At 52.7% G+C, this 19,568-nt stretch overlaps 1 protein-coding gene across 1 annotated transcript in view; it reads right to left on the bottom strand.

Annotated features, from left to right (window-relative positions):
- Positions 1–19,568, bottom strand: part of SGSM3 (small G protein signaling modulator 3) — a 37,029-nt gene that overhangs the window by 900 nt on the left and 16,561 nt on the right. Inside the window, exons 2-20 of the mRNA XM_079774278.1 lie at positions 11,137–11,253; positions 10,512–10,597; positions 10,044–10,110; positions 5,460–5,668; positions 5,265–5,372; positions 4,596–4,739; positions 4,155–4,350; positions 3,694–3,839; positions 3,173–3,397; positions 2,839–2,893; positions 2,524–2,651; positions 2,272–2,427; positions 1,980–2,034; positions 1,776–1,825; positions 1,431–1,583; positions 1,189–1,259; positions 1,033–1,081; positions 871–956; positions 23–145 (exon numbers count right to left, since the gene is read on the bottom strand). Of these exons, the coding sequence (XP_079630404.1) occupies positions 23–145; positions 871–956; positions 1,033–1,081; positions 1,189–1,259; positions 1,431–1,583; positions 1,776–1,825; positions 1,980–2,034; positions 2,272–2,427; positions 2,524–2,651; positions 2,839–2,893; positions 3,173–3,397; positions 3,694–3,839; positions 4,155–4,350; positions 4,596–4,739; positions 5,265–5,372; positions 5,460–5,668; positions 10,044–10,110; positions 10,512–10,597; positions 11,137–11,143 (2,114 nt within the window). The 5' untranslated portion in view covers positions 11,144–11,253. The remainder of the gene's footprint in view (positions 1–22; positions 146–870; positions 957–1,032; positions 1,082–1,188; positions 1,260–1,430; positions 1,584–1,775; positions 1,826–1,979; positions 2,035–2,271; positions 2,428–2,523; positions 2,652–2,838; positions 2,894–3,172; positions 3,398–3,693; positions 3,840–4,154; positions 4,351–4,595; positions 4,740–5,264; positions 5,373–5,459; positions 5,669–10,043; positions 10,111–10,511; positions 10,598–11,136; positions 11,254–19,568) is intronic.

The raw sequence follows: 19,568 nt of genomic DNA on the forward strand, positions 1-19,568 counted from the left end.
AGCACCAGAGCAGGGTCCTCACCGGAGCTCACACTTGATCTGGACCCAGCCGGGGCTTCGCAGGAAGGACCAGGGCTGGTACCACTTTTCCACGGTTGGCAGGCTGGAGCAGAGCACCTCCAACCACAGGTGTAGGACCTGCTCACTGGGACAGGTGGGGAAGTGGCATCCACAGAGCCTTCTGAGGACCACGGGTGGGTTCTCCCCTCCAGTGCTGGGCTGGGCTATCCCCACTCCAGGGCTCCTCTAACCCCAGTCCCCTTCCCTCCACTTCTCACTCCTCAGGTGACCCCACCTCGTTTACTCTCAGCCTCTGGCTCTAGCTCCCTCACACTGGGAGACACACTCAGGGACACACTGCCCCAGAGCCCTCAGTCCTGTCACAGCTCTTTCCTCTCTGCATCTGAGACTAAAGGAGGTAAGGTCACTGCCGGCTTGTCAGTCCAGGAGTGAAGTGCATACTCACCAGCCTGTTGGGGCCACATTCTGAGCGTGTCTCTGCAAACCGCTCCTCCTCTCACCCCAGAGGGCAAATCCAGAAACATCTCCTTTACCCAGACTGAGCCTCACAAATGCCCAAGCCTCTCAGCAGGCCCCCTCCCTAGTTTGCGGCAGTAGACTCATTCTGGGAAGCCTTTCACTGGTCATCTGTGCTTCATAAATCCTCAAGAACCTTCCCCATAAAGCAGCAGCTGGTCTCGTGCTGGAGGAAGGTCTTTGGGGGTTACCCTTGCCACCTTCCATTTGTCTGTCCAACTCCTGGGGGCCTGGAAGGCCCAGCTCACAGCCCCTGCTCCCCCACAGGGCCAAAGCCTGGCTGCCACTCAAAACAACTATGGACTGTCACGCCCACAGTAGGCAGACACTCACTTGAGCCCCACACAGATGAGAGAGCGGAGCTTGACGTCCATTTGCGCGTGTGCAGCGTCATGGGTCACATTCACAGACTGCACAGCCTGGGAGGACACAGCTGTCACACAGGTGCCCCAGCTGCCAGCCCAGGAGCCAGACCCCACCCATGGCCCTGCCTACCCGATAGAGCAGCTCCTCCGGGGTCAGAACTTTGCCATCTTCATCCAACCTGGGGAAGGGGGACCCAAAGCTGCCAGATGTGCAGGCCTGGGCTGCTCTCCCCCTCCATGCTGCTGCCAGGTCCCCTGCCAGGGTGGGGGCCTGGGGCCCAGTTACCTGTATGTCTTACACAGCACCAGGCGAGAATACACCGAGTCGAAGTCTCTCTCCACCTCCCGGCCTGCTGCCTGGAGGTTGTAGGGAGAGAACGTCAGGCACAACGGGGTAGGTTCCAAGTCAAAGCTACAGGGCCCAAGTCAGTGCACATCACCACCCCATGAGCTCCTCCTGCCAGCTCCACAGAGCCCAGGGACCTGGGGAAAGGACAGTGGAGGACATGGGTCCAGCCACAGACTCACCTCCTCAATAAACAGCCAGGGGTGGCAGGCGCCCCCAAGCAGAGACGGCTTCTTCAGTCCGTGTTCAAACAGGGCCTTGAGGGCTGGGCAGAGGGTCCCTCGCACGAGGTCTGTGACGCCCTCCGTTACAGTGTCATCCCCCGCGATGGAGTACTGTTGGTGGGGGGCGGGGTCTGAGAGGCTCCAGCCCTGCACCTGCAGCCAGTCACCCTCTCCCTGTCCTCACATCCCTTGCCTCAAGCCAGAACTCGCTCAGACACGGGCCCTGGCCAGGAGGGTACAGGCCTTGCCAGGGTGGAGGCAGCAGCAGCTCCCAGGGGCAGCCCTGCCCTGTGCCCCTCTTACCTCTTTGCTCCGTTCATCCAAGACTTCCACAAATTTGGCTGGAAACCAGCCTGTGGGAAAGGCAGGGTCCTGTAAGGAGCCTGGTTGTCCCCACACTTCCAACCCCCGTCCCCCCACCAGCCCAAAGTGGCTGAGGACAGGCTCAGCCCAGTTCCTGGTGAGGGGAGGGGGCCAGGAGGGATGCAGCGAAGTGACCAGCCTCACCTCTTAGGCCATTCAGCTCCCCGACCCAGCAGTGCTCGTCCTTCTGAGAAATGATCTGTAGAAAAGAGCAGGAGGCAAAGCTTTGGTTGCCTGGGCCCAGTGCCTCGCACACTAGCCGGTTTCATCCTCGGCCGGGTGGATGGAAATCCTCGGCAGGGACAGGGCGTGGGTGAGGCTGAATAACCGGCTGTACCCTCAGGGCCAGCAGGTGGCAGGACCAACGGTACCTGCTCCCAGCAACCAGGCTCCACCTGCCTCTGAGCACCCACCTCCCGAGCCTCGCCCCACGCACCGTGATGATGTCATTCTTGCGAAAACCCAGCTCGTCGTCATCGTGTCGCTCGAAGTCTAGCAGGGCCTTGGCCCTGCGCCGGTGGCTGCGTGAGCAGGCCACGTAGTTCTCGTGGTCCCGCTGGTGGCTCTCCATGCTGTAGTCTGGGGTCAGCTCCTGCCAGAGAAGTGGGAAGGCGCCTCAGGATAGGGCTGGGAAAGGAGAGCCCCCAAGTCAATCCATCGGGCACAGGACTGGGAGCATGCGACGCACCACATGACAGTTCTTGGGGTCAGTGCACTGGAAATGGCGTGCCACACGCAGGATGGCTTCCCGGAGGTCAGCCACCAGTTCCGTCTGCTTGATGTTCTTGGCCTTGAGTGCCTCTAGGTCGTCCTCCCCTGAGGGTCCACAAGGCTGTGACAGCCATGGCTCCTGCCTGGTCCCCTTCCCAACGCCAAGGAAGCTCCGGGTCCACCCGGAGTGAGGATGACGGACACCCCCTGGTCTCGCCGCCCTCCAACCCCAGGCTCCAAGAGCTTAGACTCGCTGGCCGTGAAGAAACGGCTGAACTGGGCCAGGACTCACCGAAGAGCAGGGAGGTGAATCCAGACTTCCTCCGCTGCGTCCTGCGACGAACCACCTGCAGGCACGGGCACGGGAACGGGTCAGCAGCAGGAGGGCTCCCAGGGCCCCGCCGAGGGGAGGCTACTCGGCGCCAGAGGAAGGGCTCAGAGCCCTTCCCTGGGGCAGCTCGGGCCTCTCACGGGGTCAGAAATGTGCTCAGTTCAAAGCTGGTCTTCCTACACCCAAACTGGTGTCACCCCACAGCTGGGTCTGCTGGGCCAGGCTAGCCTGGGTGCTGAGTTGGGGAGGGGACGGCACAGCGGGGATCCTCGTGGCTCCTCCCTCACAGGCCCACCTGGGAGAGGTTGGTGGTGGTGCTGGTCCCCAGGAGCTGACCCTGGTCTGCAAGGAGGTAGGCCAGGTGCTTGCGGCGTTGGGTCTCCACAGCCACGTCCGTGAGGGAGCCAGCCAGCCGCATGGCCTCCCCCAGCAGCAGCTCCGCGTCCTCCATCTGCGAGGGTATGTCTGACAGCGTGTTGAAGATGGAGGCCGAGTTCTCTGACTGGATCAGCTCCTCCTCCTGGGCCATGTGAGGGGAAAGGGGAGTCACTGCCCGGCACCAGGCCCAGGAGCTGACCCCTATCAGCATCCCCAGGCATGTGTGACTTCCCTGGAAGATCAGCTGAGCACAAGGGAGTCCCTGGCCCCAGGAAACACCCCCCAGGGGCTCTCAGGAGGGGCTCGTGCTCAGGCCACAGGATGCTGAAGCGTGGACCCCACTGCATCCCCCAGAGGAGCACCAGCTGTGTCTGGCCCATGGGCTCCTCATGGGCAGCGAGCCCCTGGGGGGGGGGCGGAGGGGGGCTGCAGCCGCACCTTGAGGCGCAGCATGCCCAGCGTGGCCTGGAAGAGCACCAGGGAGCCCTCATAGAAGAACAGGTCCCAGAGGCGCAGCAGCAGCTTGATGTGCACCACGCTGGCGAAGGCCGTGAGGAACCAGTGCAGCGTGATCAGGGACAGCTCTGTGGACAGACCAGGGACAGTGGCATGAGACAGTCTGAGAGGAGGGGCACTGCCAGGAGCTGGGGAGGGTGAAAAGTGTCTCCCAAAAAGCAGGAGACCCACCCTGCTCCAAGGGGAGGGAGGAGACAGTGCAGCGTCAGAGAACAAAGACTGCAAGTGCCGCGTCATCGGATCATCGGCAGAGGAGTCCTTTCTTCCCCGAAGGCGGCCAGCTGCTGCGCCCCCTGCGGGCTCTGTCAGGAAGCCCCGGATCCACAGTATCTGAGTCGGCTTGGCAAGAGCCCTCAACCCCGGAGAGGACAGGCGGCCCTTACCGATGTCATGCTCCTGGAGCAGCTTGTCCAAGCGGGGCAGGTACTGGACAATGAGGTGGCGCAGGACCCGCTGGTCTGTCTGGACGCCCAGCAGGGTGGTGCTGAAGTAGGAGGCAGGGAGCAGGTCCTCGATGATGGCGCACATCATCCAGAAGGTGTCCTCCTCCTCCAGGAACAGCAGGAGGCAGGCGGCCACCTGGCCAGGGCAGGGGGACAAGGGGCCTCGACCCAGGTCTCCACACGAATGAGAAGCAGCACCCTTCTGAGGGTCACGTCACGGACCGCGTGCCTTCCTCAGGATAGAACCACCGTATTTGGCAGCCACAGCCCTCCTTGGGTACTTCTACCTCCACCCCTGCTCTGGTCCTACTGCCCTGGATGGGTCCCTGCAGCCTGGAGAACACCCTTGGGGACACCCCTCCCCTCCCCGGCTGTGCTCACCATGCCTGTGCCCTGGCAGTAACCAATCTCAGGGTAGAGCCAGGCCAGTGCTCGGAGAACCCTGCGCAGGCGAGGCACCCCGATGCTGCTCTCGTTGGCGAAGCAGGCGTTGCTGGGCATGGTGCGGAGCAGGTCCTTCTCAATCTGTCAGCGGCCCGCCCACAAGCCCCATGAGACCGCTGCACGCCTGTGGGCCCACCCCCTCCACCCTGGTGACACCCTGACCCAAGAGGGCACTCCCCAGGTGGGCTTCTCTCCCAGGAGTGGGGAGTCCTTGTGCTCCTCTCTTCAGGGGTAGAGCCAGCTAGTGTTTGTGGCTGATTCTACCAGATCCACTTGGGGAACTTACAAACAAAAGGCAGATTCCTGGGCTTTGGGCCAGAACTATGGAATGAGGGTCTCTGGAACGAGGCCTGGAAATGTGTACTTAAGTCTCCAGGTGACCCTACTGTGCACCCGGTTAGATGGCCTTTTTGACAATCTCCCTGCTGCCTACAGAGAACCGGGAGGGAGCCAGAATGCCCAGCCACACACCTGTGGGTGCAAGGACTGCCCAGGCCTCTATGCAGCTGCTGTGCTCTCCCCCGCCAGCCTTGCCAAGGAGAGACCAACAGGGGACTCCTGTAACCCCAGGCAGACCACTGCCTGCCTGCAGGACCCCCCGTTCACCTGTTTGGCAGCAATGGTCTCATCGTTGGAGCTGTTCTTCACCATCTCCCGGTAGGACAACTCCGAGCTCCTCTTCTTCTGCAGGGCCCCAGAGAGCCGCATCCACAGCTGAGGGGAGGAGCCGATAAGCATTCAGTCTTTGGTGAGACCCCTGAGCCTCTGTGGCCCTCTGTGGCCTGGCCTCCGTGGCCTCACCTGGGGCCTCATGCTGTGTGGGATGCCAGCCAGCACCAGGGAGCGGAGCTTCTCTGAGCGGGGCAGGGAGGCGGCAATCTTGTCCCAGGTGAGGTCGCCCACGTCGTGGTTATGGGTGAACTCCAGGTGGGCCTGCCACCGCAGCCGCTGGGGAGGGTCCTCCATCAGAGACACAGCAGGCAGCCTGCTGGAACTGGGGTCGGCACCCTCTGCCGGGAGAGCACCCAGGACAGGGCAGTGAGCCAGGAGGAAGGAAAATCTCTCTGGACTTCCAGTCCAGGGCCCAGATCCACCACGGAAACCCAGAGCCAGTTTCCATGGCCCAAGGAGCACTTGGACCAGCAAATCCGAGCTCTTCACTCTCCCCCCAAACCTGCCCTTCCATGATCTCCCAGACCCACAGAACCCCCTCCATTCTCCAGATGCTCGGGCCTAAACCTCAGAACCACCTCCACTTCTACCCCAGGATCAATCCCTCAGCAAATACTGTTGGCTGGGCCCTCAGAGCACAGGCAGAATCTCTCCACTCTCACCACCTCTGACCACTGCCCTCCAAGCCATCACCTTCCTTGCGGGTTACCACCACAGCCTTCCTCCCTGTTCCGCCCCTGCCTCCCTAAGAGCAATCCTCCACACAGCAGTCACAGCGCCCTTGACCAGGCAAGCCAGATCACGTCACTCTGCTCAGAGCCCTCTAGTGCCACTCACTCGCCCGCCTCACTCCTACCGATCGCCACTGGTAGAGGCGCCTCACCACACTGTGACCCACCTCCTCCTGTCCCGTCTTCTCCCCGGCCTCATCTCCTACCTTCCTCTTGCTTCCTCCACTCCAGCTACTCCCCACCAAATCCACTCCCGCTCCAGGGCCTTTGCACTTATTGTTCCACTTCCTTGGCTATATATACTCACTGCCTCTCTTCCTCCCAGTCTCCGATCAAAGGTCTCCGCCTTGGAGAAGCCTTCCTATAAAGTTTATAAGAAGGCTTCCTAGTTCCCGGAATTATTTCATAGCTCTTTCCCCCCAGCATATGATATATTTGTTTGTTGGTTTGTTTATTGCTGGGGGACTCCATGAGACCAAGACCACCTTCGGTTCTGTTCAAGGTACTGGGGATGCAGCAGGGGGAGTGGTCAGCAGTGGCCTGAACTGCTCCAATCAACATGGACAGCCGCCAGCCACCTGGCAGAAAGCCTCGTCCTCACTCATCCTAAGTCACAGCCTCAGCTTTCTAGAATTCCACCTTTAGTGAATTTTCATACAGTAAAATGCACAAATGTTAAGGGAACATTTTGGTGAGTATCAATAAACAAATGTATAAACCCTGTCTCCATGGAGATAGACTGTTTCCATCATACTAGAAAGTTTCCTGAGTTCCCTGAGCTCTGACTTGCAAATATATGCCTGCAAACTAGAGAATAAGGAAAACGTATGCCAGAATTGTAAATATGTCCTGAAGATGACTGGTTTCAACCAATTAAAATCTTCTAGTCACAGTTATATCCTGGTGAGAGGCCATCGTGAGTTCTGGAAAATGGCTTTCGCCGTAGCCCACTCAGGAACTAACAGGTGCATTTTTACTAGGAAACAGGCCCACTCACAGAAACATGGTTATAAAAATATTATGATAAACCCCTTATAATGGATATTATGCAGCCACTGAAAAATATGCTTTAAAACAGGTCTTAACTGAGAAAAAAGTGCTCATGGTATGATGTTGAGCTCTAAGAGCAATATAAAAACATATAGCCTGGCTGGTGTGGCTCAGCTGGCTGAGCAGATGCACACACCAGGAGGTAGCCAGTCCGATTCCTGGTTAGGGCACATGCCTGGGTTACAGTACAGGCTCAACCCCCAGTGCTGGGTGTGCAGGAGGCAGCCGATTGATGTGTCTCTCTTCCTCCCTCCCCCTTCCCCTCCCCACTCCCTCTTTCTCTAAAAAATTCAATAGAAACATCTATACTAATAAAAGGGTAATATGCAAATGGTCAGGATGCCCTCACGAGTAACGACCCATCAGCATGCTGCGTGCACAACAGGAGTGGGTGGGCGGGGACTTGAAGCATCGGGGACTTGCGTCACGCCATCACAATCCATCACCAGGAGGCCTGGGGATCCTTCGGCTCTGCATGGCAAGGCCTGGGGGTCCCGCGGCTCCGCACAGCGCGGAGGCGGGACCCCAGCTCCGGCCTACCTCTTTGGGGCAATCCATCGAGGAGCCCCAGATGGGTGGGCAGGGCCTACCTCTTTCAGGCGATGGATTGCGGGGCTCCTGCACTGTGACAGCACAGGCCAGGCTGGGGGACCCCCCACCCCCCCGAGTGCACAAATTTCATGCACCGGGCCACTAGCATTTTTAAAAACTCTACAAATATGTATATGAGGACAATGGGGGGGGGTAGTAAAGGGTAAAAGGGGCCAAATATATGGTAATGGAAGATGATTTGACTTTGGGTGGTGGGCACACGATGCAATATACAGATCATGTATCATAGAAATGTACACTTGAAACATGTATAAAATATATAACAATATAAAATATATAAAATAAATTTGTTAATCTTCACCTGAGGATAGTTTTTACATTGATTTTGAGAGAGAGTGGATGGGAGGAAGAAAGAGGGAGAGACAGAGAGGAGGGGGAGAGAAACATCCACGTGAGAAAGAGAGACATCAATTGGTTGCCTCCCATGTGCACCCTGATGGGCTGGGGATTGAACCTGAGACCCTTTGGTAAATGGGCCAACGCTCTACCCACTTAGCCACACTGGCCAGGGCAAAACCTAAGTTTATTAATCAATGTCATCCCAATAAAGTTAATTTAAAAAAAAGAAAATAAAGGAAGTACAAATTGGTAGTTACAGAATAGTCACGGAGATGTAAAGTACAGCATTGGGAATATAGTCAATAATCTATATATATAAAAGACTAATATGCTAAGTGTTCCTCCGACCGGTCGCTATGACACACACTGACTACCCAGGGGCAGATGCTCAAGGCAGGAGCTGCCGTGACACGCACTGGCCATGTACAAAGAAATGGCACTGCAGACCTGGCGCCTACAAAGCAACACTCAGCTTCCCCCAAGTGGGACACAGGCCCCGCCACCACCCTGGAACAACACCCACTAAATCACAGCCAACGCTGCCGAGACCCAATGGCGCAAAATGCAGCCCACAGCCCAGCCCAGCCTGGAAATGGTTGCTGTGGGCACAGGGTAATGACATCATGTAACAACGCCCGGCTTCTTCTCCCTAGCGACTAGCCCCCTTGGAGTTTCTTCAGTCCAGGAACATGACTTGCTTTATAGCCAAGTGCAAACATTTTACACTTTAACCAAATGTCTGTGAAGCATTTTCCCGTGCCTCATCTCATTTGATCCTCACAGAAGTCCTGGAGTAGGTAGATAGAAGACTCAGTAGAATCCTATTTTCTTTTCATTAGCAGAAAAACAGAGATTTAGTAAGTTTAGAAACTTGACCTGATTGAAAAGAAGAAATGGTGGACCTTGAAAATGACTTCAGGTTTTCTCACTGCGCAGAATATAGTCAAACACTGCTGCAGTTAAATATTTTACCCTTATAGTCAAACACTGCTGCAGCTAAATATTTTACCCTTTGCGTGATCTACAATAATAATCTGCTTCATGTTGATATTTATTGCTCTATTGCTGACAATTACCTGAGAGAGAAGTTGGGGTACTTCACTGGGCTGGAAAAAAGTTTAGCTAAATCAGAAAGCAGGTCTAATTAAGGAAGTTTATTCTATATATATAAAAGGCTAAGTTGATTCATGCATGCACGATACATATAAAGCTCTCGCTGGTGCCAATTGCATGTGTGTGTTTCAGTCTGTTATTGCTGATCATGAATTTGGTTGACACTTCTATTAGAGAGAAAGGACAAATAGCAATATTAAAATATTTCTTCTAATTTTCTTTCAATGTGCACAAATCTGTGCACTGGGCCACTAGTCTAAAAGCATAATATGCAAATTGACCAAACAGCAGAACAACTGTCCTGATGACCACACTATGACACACACTGGCGCCAGGCCAGCCAAGGCGGGTGCAATTCGATATATAGTTATAAACACAAACCTAGAAAAGGATACACTAAAATGTCAGCAGTTATCTTCAGGTTGTGGGATTATAGGTTAATTTGTTTTAATCTTTATACTTTCCTGTATTTTTAACTTCTCTACAAGGAACATTGTTTTTATTATCATATAAAGATTAATAAAATTTTTAAAAACCTTATTTTTTATTTCGATTTTGAGAGTACATTTATTAAATTAAAGCTGGGGACAGTGAGAAAAAAAATTAATAAAATTAATCTAAAAAAATCATAGGTCCCTTGAACAACACAGGTTAGGGGCACTGTCCACCCTCACGATCAAAAATCGAGTATAACTTAAGTTGGCTCTCTGTGTACACAGATTGCCAACCACCAGTTGACCCCTAATCAACTTGGGCTTGAAGAGCAGGTCAACTAAACTGCGTGGGTCAGCTGCATAACGAGAGACCCTGGAACTAGGGTCCTCGCCCAGAACACCTGCAAGATGACACTCAAGGGGCTCAATCTCACCTTCCTTGTCCACCCGGAAACCGAACTCATCGTAGCAGAACTCTGGTTGCTCCATTGACTCTTCCTTCTAGAACCAGGAGTAGGAAGAGTCAGTCATGCCTCCAATCTAGGACCACAGGTTCTGGATATGCCGCCCATGATGCTGCCAAGACTCAGATCAAAGACCTAAGTGTTCCTCTGAAGCCTCTGTGTTCATCACTCAGCTACCTTCTCGAATTCGCCTGGCATTTCCCCATATGTCAAATGAAATAAGATCAAGGCATTTGTGTCCTCATAATACTGAGTACATAATGCCATAATACTCTAACCTAACGACTCATTCACAGAGAATGTGGAGCTAAGATGCCATCTCTGATGGTGGCCTCTGACCCTGTGTGAACAGGATGCATGGCCACCCACTGGGAGCTTGCAGCGGCAGGTCCCCTGAGCACCAGAAATTGGGAGCATAGCCACTGGTCACTGTTGTACCTGCGTGTACTTGGCCAGGATCTCCTGGGGCCATATGCTCGGAGTCAGGGCTGAGAAGGGACCAGAGGCAGAAGGTATGTGGCTTCCTGAAATCAAGGAAAACCAGGAATAGGAGATGAAGGCAATGCAGAGCACACAGGGAAAATTCAAGTTGAGATATCCACCCCCACCCCAAGAGCTCCAGCTTAAAGGGACTGACTGCACCATCTAAAGTGAGACAGGGAGAGGCAGAAACTCGGGAATGTGCAAATTTCTAGAGGAAGGAAAAGGAAAAAAACACACAAAAACCAGCATGTTAAAAGCACCACCAAACTCCCTCTCCTGGCCTCTCCCTCCACTCAGAGTGAGGATCTGCAGCTGGAAGGGGGAAAGAGGACAGAGACTTAAGGAAAGTTGGAGAGCTGAGCTGAGAAGAGAGCTGTAACTCTCCCAGCTGCTCCGTCAGAAGACTTCCCTCCTTCCTCCTTCCTCAACCTCTTACCTGGATGGTCATTACCCTCAAAAGTATGTGAAAAACAAACAAGCCCGCTTCACCACACTGAGTGGGTGGGTCCTCCTGGATCAGAGCTCTCCTTCATTCTGCAGAGCTTCGCACCCATTTCCAGCCCAGGTCCCTGCTTCCCACCTGACATGGTGAAGAGGTGAGGCCGTCTTCTGCAGATCCAGACTTAGAAGTTTTTCCTTCCTAATATCTTACAGCTGGAAGGCTCCTCAGGCTTCATCTGGTCCAGAAACATGTGCCCTGGCAGAAGCAAAGGGGAAAGTCATTCTGAAGCAGCCCCTCCTGAGTCCTTTCCACCCACCACTCTGAGTCTGCTGGCCCAGCGGCGGTGGGGAGGGAAGTCCTGGCCACTGTTCAACAAGGGAAGGGAGAATCACACTGGAAAAGGCCTTTTTCTGAACATTTCATCTGAGAGAAGATACACTCTGAAGAAGCTACAAAACCAATGTTCTCCACAGCTTTGTGAGCCAAGGGGAGGGCTCATTAAGTTCCCATATTAAGGAAGGAGAGAATCACACATCCAGACTTCCTGATGCCCTATGCTCAGACAAATGTTTAGTTAAGAAAATAAAACCCAACACCATCAAAACCTCCGTGAATAGGTTTTCCTGAGCCAGAATATTTGAGGAATCCTTTAGAGAGAATACAACTCAGCTTCTGAGTCAACACCGACACATCCCACTTCCTCCAACAGTGTGCTCTACCACATTTCCACTAACCTGATAGCTTGGAAACTAGAAAACTGCAATCTAATTCAGATTTCTACTGTCACTGTTTAAACCCCTGCCTTCCTCCCCTCCCTTTTTTGTTCACTTAAAAATAAAGACTTGCCTGGCCGGCGTGGCTCAGTGGTTGAGCGTCGACCTGGTCAGGTCACATGCCCAGTTTGAGAGCTCCATCCCCAGTAGGGGCATATAGGAGGCAGCCGATCCATGATTCTCTCTCATCATTAATGTTTCTCTCCCTCTCTCCCTCTCCTTTACTCTCTGAAATCAATAAAAATATATTAAAAAAATAAAAAAGACTTGCCTGGCCGGGTAGCTCAGATGGTTAGAGTGACATCCTCATACACCAAGGTTAGGTGTTCTATCCCTGGTAAGGGCATATACAAGAATCAACCAATGAATGCATAAATAAGGGGAACAACAAATTGATATTTTTTTTCCCTTCTCTCTCCCCGCTTCTTCTCTCTAAAATTAATTTTTAAAATGTTAACCAAAAAAATCAAGGACTCAACAAAAAGACAAATAGCTCAATTTAGAAAATGGGTAAAAGATCTGAATATAGGGAAACCAAGATGGCGGCATAGGTTAAACACCTAACCTACAGCCGGGCACAACAATTTCAAAAACACAACTAAAAATCAAAACGGACATCATCCAGAACCACAGGAAAGCTGGCTGACTGAAATGCCCACAATTAGAAGGAAAGAGAGGACCACAAGGAAAATCAGGGAAGCCGTAAAAGCTTGAGGTATGGAGACACGGGCGGAGACACGAGCCCGCGCGCGTGCGGGGAAGACGGAGCCGGAGAGGAAGGGGCGGCTGACGGCCTGGCTGGCGTTCTCTGGCGGGAAGGAGATAAAAGCGCCAGATTGTGCTGAACCCCAGCTCCGACTGCACTGAACCCCAGTTCCGGGCGAAACCCTGGGAAGCCGGGCTCATGCTGGGGGAGTCTGGGCTGTGGGGCGGAGACACGGAGGAGTTGCGCAGGAGCCGCGCACGGGAATGTGCACAGAGGAGGGTCTGTTGCCTGTGCCGCTGGATTGCCCTAGCGGGAGGGAGACAAGGGCTCCGGACTGTGCTGAACCCCCAGTTCCAACTGCACTGAACCCCAGTTCCGGGAAAGACCCGGGGAAGCTCATACTGGGGAAAGCTGGGATGTGGGGCAGAGGTGCAGAGAGGCGGCGAAGAGCAGAGCACCGGAGGCGCGCAGGGGATTGTGCGCGGAGGATGGGCTGCTGACTGTGCCGCTGAGTCGCCCTGGAGGGAAGGAGACAAAAGCGCCAGACTGCGGTGAGCCCCAATTCTGACTACACGGAAACCCAGTTCCGGGCGAGAATCTGGGAATCCAGATTCATTGGGGGAGAGACTAGACTGTTTGGCAGCGCGCGAAACTCCAGGGCGCTTTTCTCTCAGAGGTGTTTGCTGGGAGTACAGAGGGACACAGGAACCTCTTAGGGCGGGGCTGACGGGAAGCCAAGGCGGTAGGCTCCGCCCTGTAACTCTGCCCCATCCAAGCTGAACACAGAGGCTTTTACAATTTTGCAAGTCTAGTTGAATGGGGCTGTCTCCCGGCATAGACACAGCTGATCCTCACAGCCAATTGGACTGGAGGTCACATCCTCCCAGTGTACCAACAGCAATCAAGGCTTAACAACACCAAGACTTTGCACTCAGCCCACAAAGGGGGGTATCAAGAGCGACCACCTAGGGAGATTGGGGAAGCTGAGCGATAGGGAGGCAGCCAAAAGGGGAAGACACCGAAACAGGTCACGAATATAAGGGATGCTATATTCATGCTGAGGGGCCACAGGCAGTAGCTGACCTACACTCCATTGGAGACCCAGAAACGAAGGCATCTAGTGGTCGGTGTGAGATGACACCAGATTTCAACCACTCCCATAAGGGACACATTCAAGAGGCAGACGCAGTGAGCGCCAAAGCCTTGCTGCACCAAGACCCGGCAAATAAACGTGTCTCCCGCACAGCAACTCTTCCTTTATAGACACAGAGGGTCCGCACGGCCAATTGGCCTGGAGGACAATTCCTCCCAGTGACACCAACAACAATCAAGACTTAACTATACAAACAAGGACCAAGATGGAGGCATAGGGCAGAAACCTGATTGCTGCCTACCACAACAATTTTGAGACTACGACGGGAGAGCAGAGCAGACACCATCCAGAACCACCGGAGGGCTGACTGAGCAGATGCTCTACAACTAGAATAAAAGAGAGGGGTACGCGGGATGAAGCTGATGCCGGTGACCCAAAGACCACACTTTAAAAACTACGGCTCAGGCGACACAATGGCGGCCTGGATCGTGCTCGGCGCAGTTCCCCCAGCGGTCTCCGGCTGAGGGGAAGGCTTCACTCGCTGCCGAGCACGGACAGACAAGCCCCTGGGAGACATGGGGTGGGAGACTACGCGCTTGCTGACCTCCGAGTCCTTCAAGAATCTCAACGCCCCGGAAGCGGCCAGGTGCGCACGCTCAGCGACCGGCCACCGCTGCAGACCCAAGGGCCGACGCAGCCACCCCGGACCAGCCCGCCGCCGCGCACCGGGCACACCGGAGCTTCGCCGAGCCCGCCGCCCAACGAGTTCTGCGGTGGCTGCCCTGGAACTCTGAGAAAATGGCCGAAGGAATTGCTGAGAGGGAATTGACCAACAGGAATTGGGATCAAGAAGATGAAACCCCGCTGGGTCCCGGATCCGGGTGAAGCCGCGTGCCCCTGGATCCGGGTGAGCCTGGGCCCCGGGTCCGGGCGAGGCCGTGGGCCCCTGGATCCGGGTGAGCCTGGGCCCCGGGTCCGGGCGAGGCCGTGGGCCCCTGGATCCGGGTGAGCCTGGGCCCCGGGTCCGGGCGAGGCCGTGGGCCCCTGGATCCGGGTGAGCCTGGGCCCCGGGTCCGGGCGAGGCCGTGGGCCCCTGGATCCGGGTGAGCCTGGGCCCCGGGTCCGGGCGAGGCCGTGGGCCCCTGGATCCGGGTGAGCCTGGGTCCCGGGTCCGGGTGAGGCCGTGGGCCCCTGGATCCGGGTGAGGCCACGCGACCCTGGGTCTGGGAGAGGCCACGCGCCCCTGGGTCCGGGTGAGGCCATGCGCCCCTGGGTCCGGATGAAGCTGAATCCTGGGTCTGGGCGAGGCCGTGTGCCCCTAGATCCGGGTGAGGCTGGATCCCGGGTCCGGGTGAGGCCGTGGGCCCCTGGATCCGGCCGAGACCAAACCAGAGGGAGTCGGACCTGCATTACCACCATTTGTCCACCATCCAGAGCTGAGGGGTCAGTGCCGACATGTACTCATAAGGAACTGGTGGACATTGATATTGGGTCTCAAAAGAACTGTTGGACCAGAAAGAAACTCACTACAGACTGATTCATTTGCCTGTCAGCATAACTATTATTGCTCGTCGCACATTCAATTCTTATAAGTACATCTCTAGTGACACATGATTTCGCTCATCTAGGGGAAATGATGAACAACATAGACTGATGAACAAGAACAGAACCAGAAACAAGGAGGCATCGATCGGACTATTGGGCCTCAGAGGGAGGATAGGGGAGGGTGGGGGGAGGGGGGAGAGATCAACCAAAGGTCTTGTGTGCATGCATATGAGCCTAACCAATGCTTAAGTTCAACAGAGGGTTGGGGCATCCATGGGGAGGGGGGTGGGATGGGAATGGGGGGATGAGGACAAATATGTGACACCTTAATCAATAAAGAAATTAAAAAAAAAAAAAAAAGATCTGAATATACATTTCTCCAAAAAGAGAGATGTGAATGGCCAATGAGCAGGTAAATAATGCTTGACATCTTTAGTCATCAGGTAAATGCAAATCAAAACCACAATGTGAGAGATTGAGAGATAGAGAGATAGAGAGAGATAGAGAGATATAGATAGAGAGAGAGAGAGAGAGAGAGAGAGAGAACGAACCAAGATGGCGGTGTAGGTAAAAGCCACCGCCTCCCACAACCACATCAAAATTATAACAAAAATACATTAACAAGCATCATTCACAACCGCCTGAAAACTGGTGATTCTACAACTAGAGAAAGAAAGTACATCGAGACCAGTAGGAGGGGCGGGGGTGTGGAAAGGCTGGTCTGACACCATGGGTGGCATTTTGTTTCAGTTGGGAGGGATATCAAGGGGTCCCACACCGAAACCGGTTTGGCTCAGTGGATAGAGTGTCGGCCTGCGGACTCAAGGGTCCCAGGTTCGATTCCGGTCAAGGGCATGTACCTTGGTTGCAGGCACATCCCCAGTAGGGGGTGTGCAAGAGGCAGTTGATCAATGTTTCTCTCTCATCGATGTTTCTAACTCTCTATCCCTCTCTCTTCCTCTCTGTAAAAAATCAATAAAATATATTTTAAAAAAAAGGGGGGGGGTCCCAGCCCCACCCCAGACTCCCAGCCCAGGATTCCAGACCTGGGAAGAGAAGTCCTCGTAACTTTGGGCTATAAAGACCAGCGAGGATTGTGGCTGAGTGACACGGAGGCTGCTGGAACCCCAGGCAGTTCTTATACGTCCGCTTCTTCTGAGCTCCAGTGCCAGGCCACGGCTTTGAGAGATCCAGGGCACATCTCCTATCATCCATCCATCCATCCATCCTACGTACCTACCTATCTCCCCTCTTTCCTCCCTCTCTCAAATCAATGAAAACATATCCTCAGGTGAGGATTAAAAAACAGTGTTCTGGCCCCGCCAGTGTGATTCAGTGGTTGAGCGTCGACCTATGAACCAAGAAGTTAAGGTTCAATTCTCAGTCAGGGCACATGCTGGGTTGAGGGCTCAATCCCCAGTAGGGGGCATGTGGGAAGCAACCAATGGATGTGTCTCTCTCACATCAGTGTTTCTGTCTCTCCCTTTCCCTTCCACTCTGTCTAAAACTCAATGGAAAAAATATCCTCAGGTGAGGATTAAAAATAAAATAAAACAAAATAAAAGCTCTCTCTGGCTGTGGTGCAGAAACAGAAAGGCAGAAGGGGTTGGAATGATGTTGACTTTACTACAGTGAGAAATGATCAGATTCTGGATATATTTTAAGGAGTCTCTGCAATTATGTGTGTGTGTGTGTGTGTGTGTGTGTACACACACACACACACACACACATACATACATATGCGCCATATCTCCCATCAACTGCCCTTGAGTCTCTGAATTCCCAACAGGAGCCAGATGTGATATTGCTAAGCTGGGCAGGCAGGTTTTTCCTGCCTCTGGTCACTATGGAAACCAGCCATCTGTGAGCCTGCAGAAGCAAATGAGGAGTTAGCCACGTCACTCACTGCCCTGCTGTTGTCACAGAAGTACTGCGAGGGGAAAACTTTTGAGAAACAGGATTGATGCAAGCAACTTTGAGGTGCTCTAAAACAGAAGCTTTAAAAATTAAATTTTATTTAATGCTTAAAGGTATCAGTCTTTTTACTCGGCCTCCAATATTTTTCTCCCTAGTCTGTTGACCCCACATTTCCTACAAGACAAATTTTGTTCACAAAGCGAAGATCAACAGATGTCATTCTAAATCCTTGGGGTGTGGGGAGGCAGGGGGTGGGTAGGGGACTCTTGATATAGATTAAAGAGATCTCGTCCTCTATCTACTCCTGACCTACTAACCTGTTCTGTCTCCTAGTTTTCTTGACAATACAGCAGAGTTGCTCCTACTGCATAGGTGGTCACACATTTTCCAGGGAACACAAAAGCTGTAAGCAGCAAAAGCAAAAATACTTGTATTCTAAGAGGCCTCTCATATCCTGAAGACTATTGTTTTGTTCCGGGAAATGTCAGGACACTGAGAGCTATCGCTAACAACAAACTGGGAGAGAATACAAAAACAGGAAAGTCTGAGAAAGGCTGGAGAAAGATGATAATGTGGCTACTAGAAATGCTTTTTAAAAAGTAAAATCAGACAATAAATGCTCAATATGATATGAACATTTTATTGGAAATGAAGGAAAATATATGAGTACTTTTATGAAGGTAGAGTAGAAAAATAATGAAGTTCTTTCTGTTTTCTCTTCCTCAGAGAATCTCTAAATGGGTGTGGGCTCTGCCCTCTGCCCTTGCTCTTCTCACTGGAGCTATTCCTGGACAATATCATGACCTGCCAGAGCTTCCACAACCACCTGTCAGACTCCTCATCCAGTGACACCTTTCTTTTTTTTTTTCTTCTTTTTTTTTTAAGTTTTTTTTTTTAATATGTTTTATTGATTTTTTACAGAGAAGAAGGGAGAGGGATAGAGAGTTAGAAACATCAATGAGAGAGAAACATCGATCAGCTGCCTCCTGCACACCTCCTACTGGGGATGTGCCTGCAACCAAGGTACATGCCCTTGACCGGAATCGAACCTGGGACCCTTCAGTCCGCAGGCCGATGCTCTATCCACTGAGCCAAACCAGTTAGGGCAGGTGACACCTTTCTTGCAAGCTCCAGACTCCTATTTCCAGCTACTTCCTCCTAACAACATTATCCTCCTAATGCAAATGCGAAACCTGCATCTCCTGCTGTACTCTTTCAATGGCTTGCCATTATCCCCAAAATAAGGGCCACATTCTCTAGCAATATGAGGTTCTACAAGCTCTGGTTCTCTTTCTCTCTTACCATCCCCACACCTGCCTTACACAGTCAAGGTGGCCTATTATCAGCTGCCCAGTGTCTCCATTGCTTTGTCTCTAATGGTCGTCTTATCTGCCAAATAGAGTCGTATTTATACTGTAAGACTCAACTCAAGGACACCTGTCACCGAAAGAAGCCTTCTGTGGTACCGGCCTGGCCTCCACGACGGCTCCAATGATTACCTCCTGGTATTCATTCCCTGGGTAGGGCCTCTCCACACTGAATCACAGCTACCCTCTGCGACCAACAGAACACAGCAGCAGTGACCGTGGATAACTTCCAAGGAGAGGCCATAAATGGCATTACAGCTTCCATCCTGGTTTCCTGTATCACTTGCTCTGGGGGAAGTCAGCACCATGTCCTGTCATGAGAACACCCATTTACCAGCCACATGAGTGAGCCCCTTGGAAGTAGATCCCCTCGTCCCAAACTTTCAGATGACTGCAGACCCAGCCAATGTCTGACTACAATGTTATGAGAGAGACCCTTCTCTCTCATGATCCAAAATCTCCTGAGATGCTCCCAAATTCAATTCATAGAAACCGTAAAAAGATAATAAATGGTTATTGTTGTTTTAAGCCACTAAATTTTGGGGTGATCTGTTACACCTTCATGACTCTTCTCTGCCTATAGTTGAGGTTCTCTGTGCTCATAAGAAGCCCTGTGAGAAAATCCATCGCAGAACTTACCTCATAACATTTTTATCCCTTTCCCTTTCTTTAGCCAAATGACTCCACTAGACTCACTGCATCTTGTTTCTCTGCATCCTTGGCACTCAAAAGTCTCTCAATAAACATTTGCTACATAAATTAGATGAATGAATGAACAGCCAATTTTAAAAAAGTAAACAAAAGGCACATTTCATGCCATGGTAATAAATAACTAGCATTTTATTTATTCCATATTCTCCCTTCCTCTGAGGTGTCTGGAAAGCAGCAACCGCCCACCACGCTGACCCCACACTTTGTGAAACTGCTTCCTTTACTCTTCCCAACTGCCCGGTTTGGGGAAGTTGTTGATATTTACACGATTTCATCTACCTGAGCCAAGCTCACTGATTTTAGGTGAGCACAGATCTGAGCAATGCCAATGATAACACTTAATAGGACTGCCAAAGTGATCAGACCAGGTGTGAGCACTTGACCAAAAATGGTCGAATAGATCTCTTCTTGGAGATTTTGAACTTGAGAACCAAAGAGCGTAGGAGGTCTATCCCTTT

The sequence above is a fragment of the Cnephaeus nilssonii genome, assembly GCF_951640355.1.
Source record: "Cnephaeus nilssonii genome assembly, chromosome: 6".
Taxonomy (NCBI): Eukaryota; Metazoa; Chordata; class Mammalia; order Chiroptera; family Vespertilionidae; genus Cnephaeus; species Cnephaeus nilssonii.